We start from the raw sequence: 11,284 nt of genomic DNA on the forward strand, positions 1-11,284 counted from the left end.
AACTATACTTTATTTCAATTATGAAAAGAATGTATTTTTTGTAAAACACTAAAACAATCAGGGGCACCTGGCTGGCTCAGTCGGTAGAGAATGTGACTCTTGATCTCGGGGTTGTGAGTTCGAGCCCCACGCTGGATGTAGAGATTGCTTTAAAAAATAAAATATTTTTTAAAAAACATTAAAACCATGAGAGGTATTATGAACGAGAAGCAACAGGTGCTGATGACTGAGCTCGTGCAGATGAGAGCAGAACTGGCTCCTGGAGGAGGAGTGGATCCAGGGGGCGGGGTGGGGTGGGGGTTCAGACCAGACATGTGTAAGCATTTAAGGTGCCCACTCCAACATCCGGGGACACATGCAGATAGTCGATGAAGAGTCCATGTGGAACACCAGCTGGAGACTAAGGAGGCAGGAGTCGGCTGGCTTGGGGTGGAGATGTGGGACACAGTCCAGGGAGGGTGTGCCTCCGTGTGTCTGTGCGTGTCTATGGAATAAGAAACAGGAGCTGAATTTGGAACTGGAATGTTCCCTGACAGGTGAGGGATGGGCAGAGACAGGGGAGCCAGAAACATGGCAGGGGCTAAAATAGAAACTGCTGCACAAGATGCCATGGGTCCCCAGAGCAGCCAACTCCCTGGGGTCAGGGACAACTTCCCAGACGTGGGGCATTTGAATTGGGGCTTAACAGGATGAGTAGGAGGTGGTCAGGTGGAGAATGGGGGAGAGGCATTCTGGGCCAAGGACAGGGATAGTGAGAGCCGGGCTTATTCCCCGTGGGAACCAGGCAGTCCCCATAACACATCACTCCCACCCCATTCCTTAATGTGGATGGATAATCGATGGGCATTCAGTCCAGACCAACACGTGTAAAGCCCTTTTCCACTTTAGCCAAAGAAGCATCCCTGTGGCATTCTGCACCCTACTTGTTCAAGGCAGTGAGTTTCTCTATTGCCCTTGGGGGAAGAATCCTGATACCCCGATATAGATTTCTATTTTCTTTGTAGTCCACCCCTGTGTCACCTGTTGGAGGCCACCTTCCCTTGATGAAGTCACGATGCCCACTGGGCACGCTCCTCTCAGAACTTTGCACTTGGCTTAGTTCCCCAGGCCTGGGACACTCTCCTCCTTTTTTCCTTCCTCCTCCCCGTGCACCTGGCCCTTGACTTTCACTCTTTCCCTCCTAGATATCACCTTCTCTAAGAATTTGTCCTGACTGCCCAGGAATGAGGGCTGGGCTCCTGTGTGGTCCCCCAAAGACCTGTATTTATCCTGACCGTAGCACTTATTGCCCTGTGTGTGGCTATGGTCTGTGTCAGGTGTCTGTTCCTTCATTAGATGGGGACATATAAGGGGAAGGAACCAGTTCACATTCTTGTGGACTCCTGGAGGCTGGCACCAAAAGTGTGTTTGTGGAATGAGTGATACATGTTTGCACGCTTGAATGAGCGGTGTTCCTATAAAGGAGCACCGAGGGAAAGGCTGGGCATTTGGGGGTTCCCCAAACCCCTGGGGGCAGTTTGGAGTTTCCATCCCACAGGCTGGGCAGGGTGGGGTTGGGCCCCTTGCCCACCAGATCCCTGTGATTGGGAACTGCTGCCACCTGCTGGGCAAGGCTGGTGCTGCTTTACTGCCACCATCGCGGCTTGAGCACCTGTGTGCCCAGGTTGGGGTGATGACAGTCACCACCTGTCCTCCAGAAGCTCTCGGGCTGGTGGGAGAGACACTTTGAAAGTGACAAGACAATAATGTGGAAGTTCAGGGGCTGGAGGGGGATGAGGAGGCCGCTGGTGTAGAATTCAGAAGCAGAACCGTCCCTGGGGCAGAGCCCATGACAGGTGCAGAGCAGGAAGGGGCAGCTGACCTGGAGGGAGCATAGGGAACGTGTTGTTGTTGTTGTTGTTGTTGTTGTTTTGTTGTTGATGTTCTCCCTTTGTTGCTTTTCTTTCGCTTAATGGCAGACTTACTCTCTCTCTTTTCCTGGGAAATCTGGCCCTGGCCCATTACGGTGCAAGCATTGGCCATTGTTCAAGGTACCTTATTTAACCTTTACTGTGACCCTATCAGAGAGGTCCTCCATTTATTCCATTTTGCAGATGAGGACGATGAGGCTCAGAGAGGTAAGCCCAAACAAGATCACAAAGTTTGGGTGACATGGCTTGTCAGCCCTTTAGATACCAACTGTTTTGACCATACAGCCCAGCCCCCCTGGCCAGCTGGCAGTCTCCTTCCCATTTCCATCCTCCAGCACCCCAGCCCACCGTCGACCATTTTCCAGCTCAGCCCCAAGCCCTGAGCTCAGCCCTCCTGGGGAAGCAGGCAGGGGAGGAGGGAGATTGGGTGATGGGCAGCTGGGGAATGGGTCCCACTGCTCAGCGTGTGATTTGAGGTAGGGCTTTGCGATGGGATTCATTATATACCTGAATATAAGGTTGTTTCCTCCTTTTCCCAATGAGAATATTTAAAAGAACTTTGGCCCAATATTCTAGTTTAAACATTTAGGGGATGCATATGAAATAAATGACTTCCTGGTTATACTTAGCAAAAATATTTAAAGTGTAACTATCTTAAAATCACATATTTAAAAAAAATTTTTTTTAAAGTTTATGTATTTATTTTGAGAGAGAGAGAGCATGAGCGAAGGAGGGGCAGAGGGAGAGGGAGAGAGAGAATCCCAAGCAACCTCCACACTGTCATCACAGAGCCCAATGGGGGCTCCATCCCATAAACGGTGAGATCACGACCTGAGTTGTAATCAAGAATCAGATGCTCAACTGACTGAGCCACCCAAGCACCCCCAAATCACACATATATTTTTTAAGGATTATGCTTTTTTTTCATTTTTATTTATTTGAGAGAGAGAGAGAGTATGTGTGAGTGGGGAGAGGGGCTCGCTATGTATGAGCCTGATGTGGGGCTCCGTCTCATGACCCTGGAATCCTGACCTGAGCTGAAATCAGGAGTCAGATACTCAACCGACTGAGCCACACAGGTGCCCCTTAAATCACGTATTTTTAAGAATAACTTAAATGGGGCTGGGGCAGGGAGGTACTTTGAGATTATGACACATCCTTTCCTTTACCCCACTTTCAGCCATTGGGTTCGGCACCCACCGATGTTTCTTGCCCGAGTTAGTTATTACTACAATGATCTGCAAATGGTGATTTTTTCTTTTCCTTTCTTTTCTTTTCTTTTCTTTTTTTCTTCCTTCCTTCCTTCCTTTCTCTCTCTCTCTCTCTCTCTCTCTCTCTCTCTTTCTTTCTTTCTTTCTTTCTTTCTTTCTTTCTAAGATTTCTTGGGGCGCTTGGGTGGCTCAGTCGGTTAAGCGTCATACTTCGGCTCAGGTCATGATCTTGTGGTTCATGGCGTCGGGCTCCGTGCTGACAGCTGCTTCAGATTCTGATCTCCCTCTCTCTCTGCCCCTCCCTCACCCATGCTGTCTCTGTCTCTCTCAAAATGAATAAACTTTAAAAAGAAAAAGTTTACCCTTAGACCTAAATTCCAGGCCACAGGCATAGGCTCATCCTAGCTTCCATATTTTACCTCCTTTCTCCAATTGTCTTCAATACACTTCAAAATCTGGCCAGTGTCCCTGTGTGCAGCTAATCCCCCTAAACAACTGGGCTTCCCTGGACTTGGATGCTCTTCTCCTGTGGGCTTGGCTCCTGTGGGGCTACCTCCCCAACCCTCAACTCCAATGCCTTTCTCGTGCATGGCTCCTGGCTGCCCCTGGGCTACCAAAAGCGTCTAAGAGCTTTATAGTTACTCCTTTATTCATTCATTCCACAAATACTTACTGAGCACCTACTATGTTCTAGGCATGTTTCCAGGGGGTGGACATAAAATAGGAAGACAGACAAAACTCCCTGACCTCATGGAGCTCACATTCTAGTGAAGGCAGGCGGACAATAAGCAGGTGAATGGGTACACCGCATGGTAAGGAGCGCTGTGGAGAAAAAGAAAAGCAGGGCAAGAGAACAAGAAGGCCCGGAAACTGCTATTTTAATTTTTTTATTCACTTATTTTTTTAATGTTTATTTATTTTTGAGAGAGACGGCGTGTACACGCGAGCAGGGGAGGGGCAGAGAGAGAGAGAGAGAGACATAATCCCGAACAGGCTCCATCCACACTGACAGCACAGAGCCTGACACGGGGCTTCGCTGCACGAACTGTGAGATGATGGCCTGAGCCGAAATTGAGAGTGAGACACTTAACCCCCTGAGCCACCCAGGCCCCCTGCAAATTGCTGTTTTATATTATCCTGTGCTACCATAAGGAGATCTCAAATATTAACCTATCACTCGGATGAAAAAACCACCCTCACAATTTGGAATAATGTTTGCAGCAAGTGTCATTCGTGCATTCAAAAAGCTCTGTATTTCCAAGCACAAGTGAGGATGATAGGTTCGAGAAAACCGTGTTAGGGAACTCAGAGGAGATGCTCAGGATGGACACGTGATGTGACAGAGAGAAGCAGAGGGGCAAGCGAAGAGTTTGAATCAATGTTCACAAACCACAAGAGTGGGAAAATGATCGTTGTGGACTAAAGTTATTCTTGATTTTTTTTAATGTTTATTTTTGAGAGAGAGACAGAGCACAAGCAGGGAAGGGGTGGAGAGAGAGAGGGAGACACAGAATCTGAAGCAGGCTCCAGGCTCTGAGCTGTCGGCACAGAGCCCGACGTGGGGCTGGAACTCCTGAACCGTGAGATCATGACCTGAGCCAAAGTGGGACGCTTAACCCACTAAGCCACCCAGGCACCCCAAGAAATCTTAAAAAAAAAAAAAAAAAAAGGAAGAAAAGAAAATCACCATTTGCAGATCATTGTAGTAATTAATTCGGGCAAGAAACATCGGTGGGTGCTGAACCCAATGGCTGAAAGTGGGGTAAAGGAAAGGATGTGTCATAATCTCAAACTACCTCCCTGCCCCAGTGCTTATTAATCATGGTCAAGTGATCAGCATTGATCCCACCAATCATGGTTCCAAATGATATTGGATTCATGAAAACACAGCATCCTTTCTGTGATATCTCTGCCCCATAATGATAACAGTGGTCTAATCATAAGGAAGGCACGGACAAACCCGTATTGAGGGACAGTCTATAAAATAACTTCTCTGAAATCTTCAAAATGTCAAGGCCATGACATTCAAAGAAAGGCTGCAAATCGTTTTAGACCGAGGGGGACCAGAGAGATGTGACGACTAGGTACAATGTTTGATACCCTATTAGATTTTTTTTTTTTTACCCTAAAAGGATTTTTTTTTTTTGGACACTGAAGGGCAGTTTTGAAATTGTTTCCAAATAAAAAGTTAAAAGAAATGCCTTTCTTCTGGTTGACTCCTGCCGGCCTGCAGGATTCATTTTGAAGAAGCTTCTGCAGAACTTCCTGTGACCTCCTTTGTGCTCCCACTGTTCCTGGACCCCCTGACACTCTTTTCTGATTATATCTATGCTTCATCGCTGCTGGCCTTGGAGGTTCCTGAGACCAGGTCTCTGGGTCCTGTCCGGATCATGGCACACAGACCAACCTCTCAAAACACACTGAACCAATCTCCTCAACAAAAAGGGTGTATTTGGGAGTACATCTGAACCCCACTTCTCCACCTGGGACTCAACCAAAGAAATTGTTGGTCTGGCTGTTGGAGGTGCACCTGACTCAGTCGCACTCATGAACAACCAGGAATCATGTCTGCAGGGGGGTTCCTGGAGGAAATACATTTAATTTTTTAAAATTAATTAAAGTTTGTTTATTTTGAGAGAGAGAGCACGTGCGTGCTTGAGCGGGAGGGAGAGGAAGTGATGTGGGGCTTGAACCCATGAACTGAGATCCTGACCTGAGCCGAAATCAAAAGGCTGACGCTTAACCGGCTGAGCCACCCAGGTGCCCCCTGGAGGAAATATTTATTATGCAGGACAGAGTTGAGGATCTAATCCCCTAGACATGACCTTGCTGAAGAGGCTTCTCAATGGGGAACACTCTCTCTCACGTTTGATGTCACTTGTGTGCTCGATGAGGGCACGGAGGGAGGCGGGGGCTGCCTGGATAACTCCAGCACAGCGGACCCCACCGCACTCTGGGATTAGAATGTTGGGAATATACCGGAGGAACAGCGAGCAATATTATTGCCAGGAAGTATGGACATCCAAAGATGTTAGGACCCTGCCAGGAATGGTTAAACATTTTTCCTCCTGTTTTCTGCGGAGCTAAGATGGGTTATAGGTGGTTATAGATGCCATTCAAAGGATCAAGATGCCAACCTTTCAGGATGGGGGCCTGGGGTACCTGTGCCTGTCAGCATTGAAGCCGTCCTGGCTGGCTGTCCCTCAGACGTGGTTTGAGCGCCCCCTTGGGGTGAGGGACATGTGTGACTGCGGGAAGGGGCTGAGGAAGGTCTGGGCCTGGTGGGAGGGTTCCAGGATCCAGGAGGGGAGGCCAGGGCCTGCCAGCAGGGGGCGGGGCCTGCCTGGGAGTGCCTAGCCCGGAAGGGAGGGCAAAGGGCCATGTTGTCCGCGTGCCCCACCCCACTGACAAGAGTCCCAGTTACCAGGCCACCCTCTCTGTCTGGGGCCCTAGAGGGGTAAGTGTCCTTCTGAACCCACCTTGTCTCTTTCCTATGCAATGGGTGAGAACTTCTTTCTTCCTTGAGGGTCCAAACACCCTGTCCCGTTTCGCCCTGTGCCAGACAGAGGCCACACCTGCCACCCCCTCAGCGTGGCACGGTCCCCCTGCTCGACTTTCAGAGGTCCATGAGATGGGTACTGGGGGGCGGGAACGAAACTTTCCAGACCCCTCACCTCCTGACACTGGCATCAGAGCCCAGGCAAGGGCAGAAGGGTCCAGGGTGGGACACCTCATCCAGACAAGCTCCAGATCCCTGCTCCCTTCTCTGTCACTCTACAACAGAGCCCAGAATCGTGAGTCGCTGTAGCACTGGGGGACACCCAGACAGAGCCTTCGCTGGACCAAGTCCTCCAGGAGAGGGATGAAGCCATTGCCAAGTGAGAGGCAGATGCCTGCGGCGGAAGGCGGGGGGGGGGGGGGGGGGGGGGGGGCAGGCAGTGTGTGGCTCGCCCTCAGGGCTCTGTCCTGCTAGAGGAGAGGGTGTGAGAAGTCAGGCATTCCTGGAAGGAAAGCCACATACATACTCGCCTCCTCACAGGCAGGGGCTGTGGCCACACTTGCCCACCCTCAGGGCCCAGAAGCAGATCTGTAGGGTTCAAGCTCAAGCTGTTCTCCCTGCCGCCTGCAGGAAGCAGGCAGTGGAGGCTGAGCTGGACACATGCAAAGCCAAGTTGCGAGCTGTGGAGGCCCAGCTGCTGGAGGTCCTGGAGGAGAAACTGAGGCTGAGGCAGGAGGTGGAAGCCTGGGAGGTAGGGTGGGAATGCCAGCCGGGCCTGGGAGGCATGGGGAACAGGCACAGGGTCGGCCCTGAACCTGCTCTCCTGCCCCCCAGGAGGACATGCGGCTACTGGTGAGACAGCAGGTCGAGAGTCAGCTGCAGAGAGAGTCCAGGGGCCCTCAGGGAGCCCCGGTGACCCCCAGAACTGCCAGGGCTCCCTGGGTCCGATTCCTCCTGGGTCAGTGGGGACGCTGGCGGTGACAGAGCTCAGCCCGGGGGCTTGGGAGCAGTGTCTTTATTCATTAAAACTTGAGGTCTGACCCTTTGCACCCTCATGCTCTCTCAGTGCCTGAGTCCTTTTGTGCGGAAACATGGAACAGGCTGCAGGGCCTTGAAGCCTGGGGCTTCCTGCCTCGTCTTGCCAGCAACTCTTAGGCTAGGAAGCCTCGGATGGCAGCCATGAAGTCCTGCGGGCAGTCAGCATGGATCCAGTGGCCAGCATTGGGCACAGTCTGCATCTGGGCTTGAGGGAAGAGCCGCCTGATCTCAGAATGGTGGCTGGGACTGTCCGTCGAAGAGGAGGCCGCCCAGATGGGGGGGGAGAGAGAAGTGGAGGCAAAGCAGGGAGGAGAGAGCTACATGAACACACATGCCAGTGCTATCTGTGAACTCTCAGGCACCCCCCTGCCCGCACCGAAGCCCTCCCCAAGGCAGGATCCCCAGGCTGGGGCCTGGGTAAGTGGGGCATGCCCCTCCCGCCACCCAGTCTGGCTTACTGCACATATTGAGAGTTTCCACCCAGGAGGAAGAGGGTTGGCCCAGGGTAAGATTCTTGTCGTGGCGGGAAAGCCAAGATCTTGTCCACGTGCTGGGCCAATGCTTCCAAGTTCACCCTCCAGACGAAGCGCCCATCCACCTCCACCAGGTTGGTGAGCAGGAACTGACGCACGGCCGGGTCCTGTAGGGGTCCAGTAGTTGGGTGTGGGGGGCGGGGGAACCTCCGTGTGAGGCCTGGGGCTGCCACTCTTCCCTGGACAGGTCCCAGCCCACAACACCAGCCGGGACATGGGTACATTACTTGGATAACAGTGCTGAGCTGCTGATCGGCCAGTTTTCGGGCAGAGGAGCGGGACATGTCATCTGGGACGTCTACAGCCCTCATGGCTGCCATGTAGGATGGAAAGTCTGAGTTGGATGTGGTCTCCACTGGGCTGATGTCCACAGCAATCAGGCGTTCCACCAGCTCTGGCTGAGTGAAAGAACCAAACTTGGGACCAGCCTTAGGGCAGACACAGTGGGTCTCAGGCATAGTTGCCAGATCCTGAATTTGGCCGTCCAAGGCTCAGTTGAGTCCCAGGTCGCCTGCTGGGCGCTCATGGTCTACACTGGATGGGAAGAAGCCCTGTATAGGGACAGCTCACCCTCTGGAGTGCCAGCAGCATGGCTGTCCTGCCTCCCATGCTGTGGCCAACGAGGACACAGGGCACTAGGCCCAGCTGGGTCAGGAGATCCTGCACGTCTTGGCTCATGGCCTCATAGCTCATGTCTGGGCTGTGGGGGCTGTCACCATGGTTCCGAGCATCCACTGTTAGCACCTGCGGAGCGGAGTGAGGGTGGGAAGAGCTGGCATCCACATTCAGGGCATAGAGAAGGCACGGCATTCCTGAAGGCTGAGGGGGTGGGGGGGCGGGAAGGGAGCCTGGGGAAAGATATCGAAGTGGAAAACAGTTGGAGCACAGAAGGTTGGGCTGCTGTAAAAGGTGGTAAGCCCCATCAACCCTGGTGAACAAACAGGGCTGGTCCCCTTACCAGGGAGGTGTTGGCACTTAGGCACTGGACAGCGAGCCTAGCTTGAAGATCTATTAACACGAATGAAGGACTGGATGGATGCAGGCACGACGGAATGAATGGGTCCACATAGGGCCACGGTGTGCCATGTGGCCTGCATCCTTAGAAGGTCAACCTCTTCATTTCTGCTTAGAGAGACCGGCCACTCCTCGCCGGTGTCCAGTAGTGAGGGCGGAAAGCGGGGCCCGCCTTGGCCATCTCCTTAGCCCCGCCCAGCCAGGTCCCACCTCCCGGGGACCCCGCCTCTCCCGGAAGCTCACCCTCCGGCCAGTCTGCTGGGCCAGGGCCTTAGCGATGGAGTTGAAGTTGGTTTTGGAGCCGAAGAGCCCGTGCAGAAAAACGAGGGCCGGGCGGGCCGCCTCTCCGTCCAGAAGTCTGTAGGAAAGCAGCACCGACCTGGAGGGAGGAGCAAGGATGGAGGAGGGGTCTAAGCTGGCTCGGGAAGGGGTTTAGGGGAGCGGCCTGGGGGGCGGGGGTAAACGGAGGAGGCGGAGCCGAACTGAACGTGGAGGAGCGGTGGACGGCCACCCACATGGCGCCCTTGACTGACCTCCTCTCGGTGCCGCTTCGGCCACTGCTGCTGGGTGCGAGGGGCACCCTGGAGGCGCTGAGACTGGAGGGGCCGAGCCCCCTAAGGGGGAGCCTCCAGGCGCGGGCCCAGCGGAGCATGCCCGGGAACAGCTACCAGGCGCGCAGCTCTTCCTATCCCCTGGCTCCGCCTCCCGCCTTCGCTCAGAGCCCTGCCCAGTTCCGACTGCAGCTCCGCCTTCCATCCCGCCCACTACCGCGGAGTTCCCCGCCCCCTTTTTCGTCTCTTTACGTAATCCCAGAGTACCGTCTGTTCCCGCAGCTCCTCCTCTTGCGTCATTACGTAATCCCCTCAGCCACCGCGCCGGCGGGCGAGAGAGCTGCCCTCGCCACGCCCCGGGCGGAGCCACCGTATGCCTTGGTCACGCCCCTGGAGAAGCACCGCCCAACGCCCTCCCGCCCCAGGCGCCGAGTCCTCGCGGAGAGTCACGGTCCTGTGGCGTGGGAGTCCAAACCCCGCCGTTGGGAATGTCCTGGATTTGGGGCGGGAGCCCTGGGCGGCCGCGGGACGGGTCCTTGGCAAGACGAGGAGCCCCTGCCTTTGGCCGGCGCGCGCCCCACACCTGGCCTGCTCCTCTGCCCTCACGCCCCACCTTGGGTGGGTGCCGTGCTTTCTGTGCCGCAGGCGGGCGCGGAGAGGCGCCAAAAGTGGCTCCCGTCGTCGAGGCGCCGGCTTGGAGGCGTCGTGCTCCACAGCTGGGGGCCCAGGCAGGCCGGGTGGTGCACCTCTTTCCCATCCCGAAGTCCTGGACTCTAGAAGGAGCTAGGGGAAACTCTAGAGAGCTCATCTCCATCCACCCTCCATGCCCACCCTTTAGAGATGGGGAAACTGGGGCAAATGGCTTGTACAAGAGGCAGAACCAGAACCGCTGTCTGGTCTGCCATTCTATCTATCTATCTATCTATCTATCTATCTATCTATCTATCTATCTATCTGCCATTCTTGATGCGAATCAAGGTGGGAAGCCAGGTGTTTGTACTGGAGGGTATTTGCTTCCTTGAGCTGAAATGGGTCAGACCTCACGCCTCTTTACCAGCAGAGAAATAAACGATTCTCCCACCCTTGAACTCAGCACATCCCGCACATTAAAAAGCCTCCCTTTGGAAGCCTGACTGGCTGCCATCTTCTCTCCCCAGTCTGGGGCAGTGGTGGCAGTGGTGCTATGGTCTCAGGTCTCAGCCCGCTGCTCCTTTTACAGCATTCTTCTGCTCAGAAACCTTTAGGGACTCCCCACCCTTAAACTTGAGAGTTGAAACAGCATCCCTAGCGTCCCCCAGTCTGATCCTACCTGCTTTTCCACCCATGCTTCCTATTCTCTTACTCCCCAATCAGAGATCTACATTGCACACCTTCCTTTTGGTCTTTATCCCGAAGACTCCCTCTGCTGAGATGGGTGGCTGCCTTCTAGATAGCTAGTGGCCCAAGTCCTGTACAACTGTAAATGTCCAGGATAGCTGCCACCTCCTCAAAAGCCTTCCCAGATTTCCCCGGCTGACACTAATCTCTT

General features: G+C 53.8%; 1 protein-coding gene and 1 long non-coding RNA gene across 3 annotated transcripts; one reads left to right on the plus strand and one right to left on the minus strand.

Annotated features, from left to right (window-relative positions):
• Nucleotides 1-6,490: 6,490 nt before the first annotated feature.
• LOC122234730 lies at nucleotides 6,491-7,537 on the plus strand. The gene is made up of 4 exons (XR_006212656.1): nucleotides 6,491-6,578; nucleotides 6,905-6,999; nucleotides 7,251-7,371; nucleotides 7,455-7,537. It is a non-coding gene; the product is annotated as an uncharacterized LOC122234730 (long non-coding RNA).
• Nucleotides 7,479-9,959, minus strand: ABHD11 (abhydrolase domain containing 11). Of its 2 annotated transcripts, none has more exons than XM_042972256.1 (6): nucleotides 9,739-9,959; nucleotides 9,449-9,563; nucleotides 8,762-8,935; nucleotides 8,419-8,589; nucleotides 8,117-8,298; nucleotides 7,479-7,904 (listed from the first exon to the last, which is right to left on the minus strand). In XM_042972256.1, exons 1-6 carry the CDS (start codon nucleotides 9,855-9,857, stop codon nucleotides 7,772-7,774), a joined length of 894 nt encoding a protein of 297 aa, XP_042828190.1. In that variant the 5' UTR covers nucleotides 9,858-9,959; the 3' UTR covers nucleotides 7,479-7,771. The 2 variants fall into 2 exon arrangements, with proteins under 2 accessions (XP_042828190.1, XP_042828189.1); XM_042972255.1 differs by having other exon boundaries at nucleotides 7,481-7,904; nucleotides 9,449-9,584; nucleotides 9,739-9,958.
• Nucleotides 9,960-11,284: the final 1,325 nt, after the last annotated feature.

Source organism: Panthera tigris, chromosome E3, assembly GCF_018350195.1.
Source record: "Panthera tigris isolate Pti1 chromosome E3, P.tigris_Pti1_mat1.1, whole genome shotgun sequence".
Lineage (NCBI taxonomy): Eukaryota > Metazoa > Chordata > Mammalia > Carnivora > Felidae > Panthera > Panthera tigris.

Bases quoted from the DNA above. Each gene is read 5' to 3' on its own strand.
- ABHD11 (XM_042972255.1), bottom strand. From the start codon at position 9,857: ATGCTCCGCTGGGCCCGCGCCTGGAGGCTCCCCCTTAGGGGGCTCGGC. The intron at 9,585-9,738 runs GTCAGTCAAGGG...TCCTCCCTCCAG, and splicing joins CGAAGCGGCACCGAGAGGAG to GTCGGTGCTGCTTTCCTACA. The intron at 8,299-8,418 runs GTAATGTACCCA...GGACCCCTACAG, and splicing joins AGCTCAGCACTGTTATCCAA to GACCCGGCCGTGCGTCAGTT.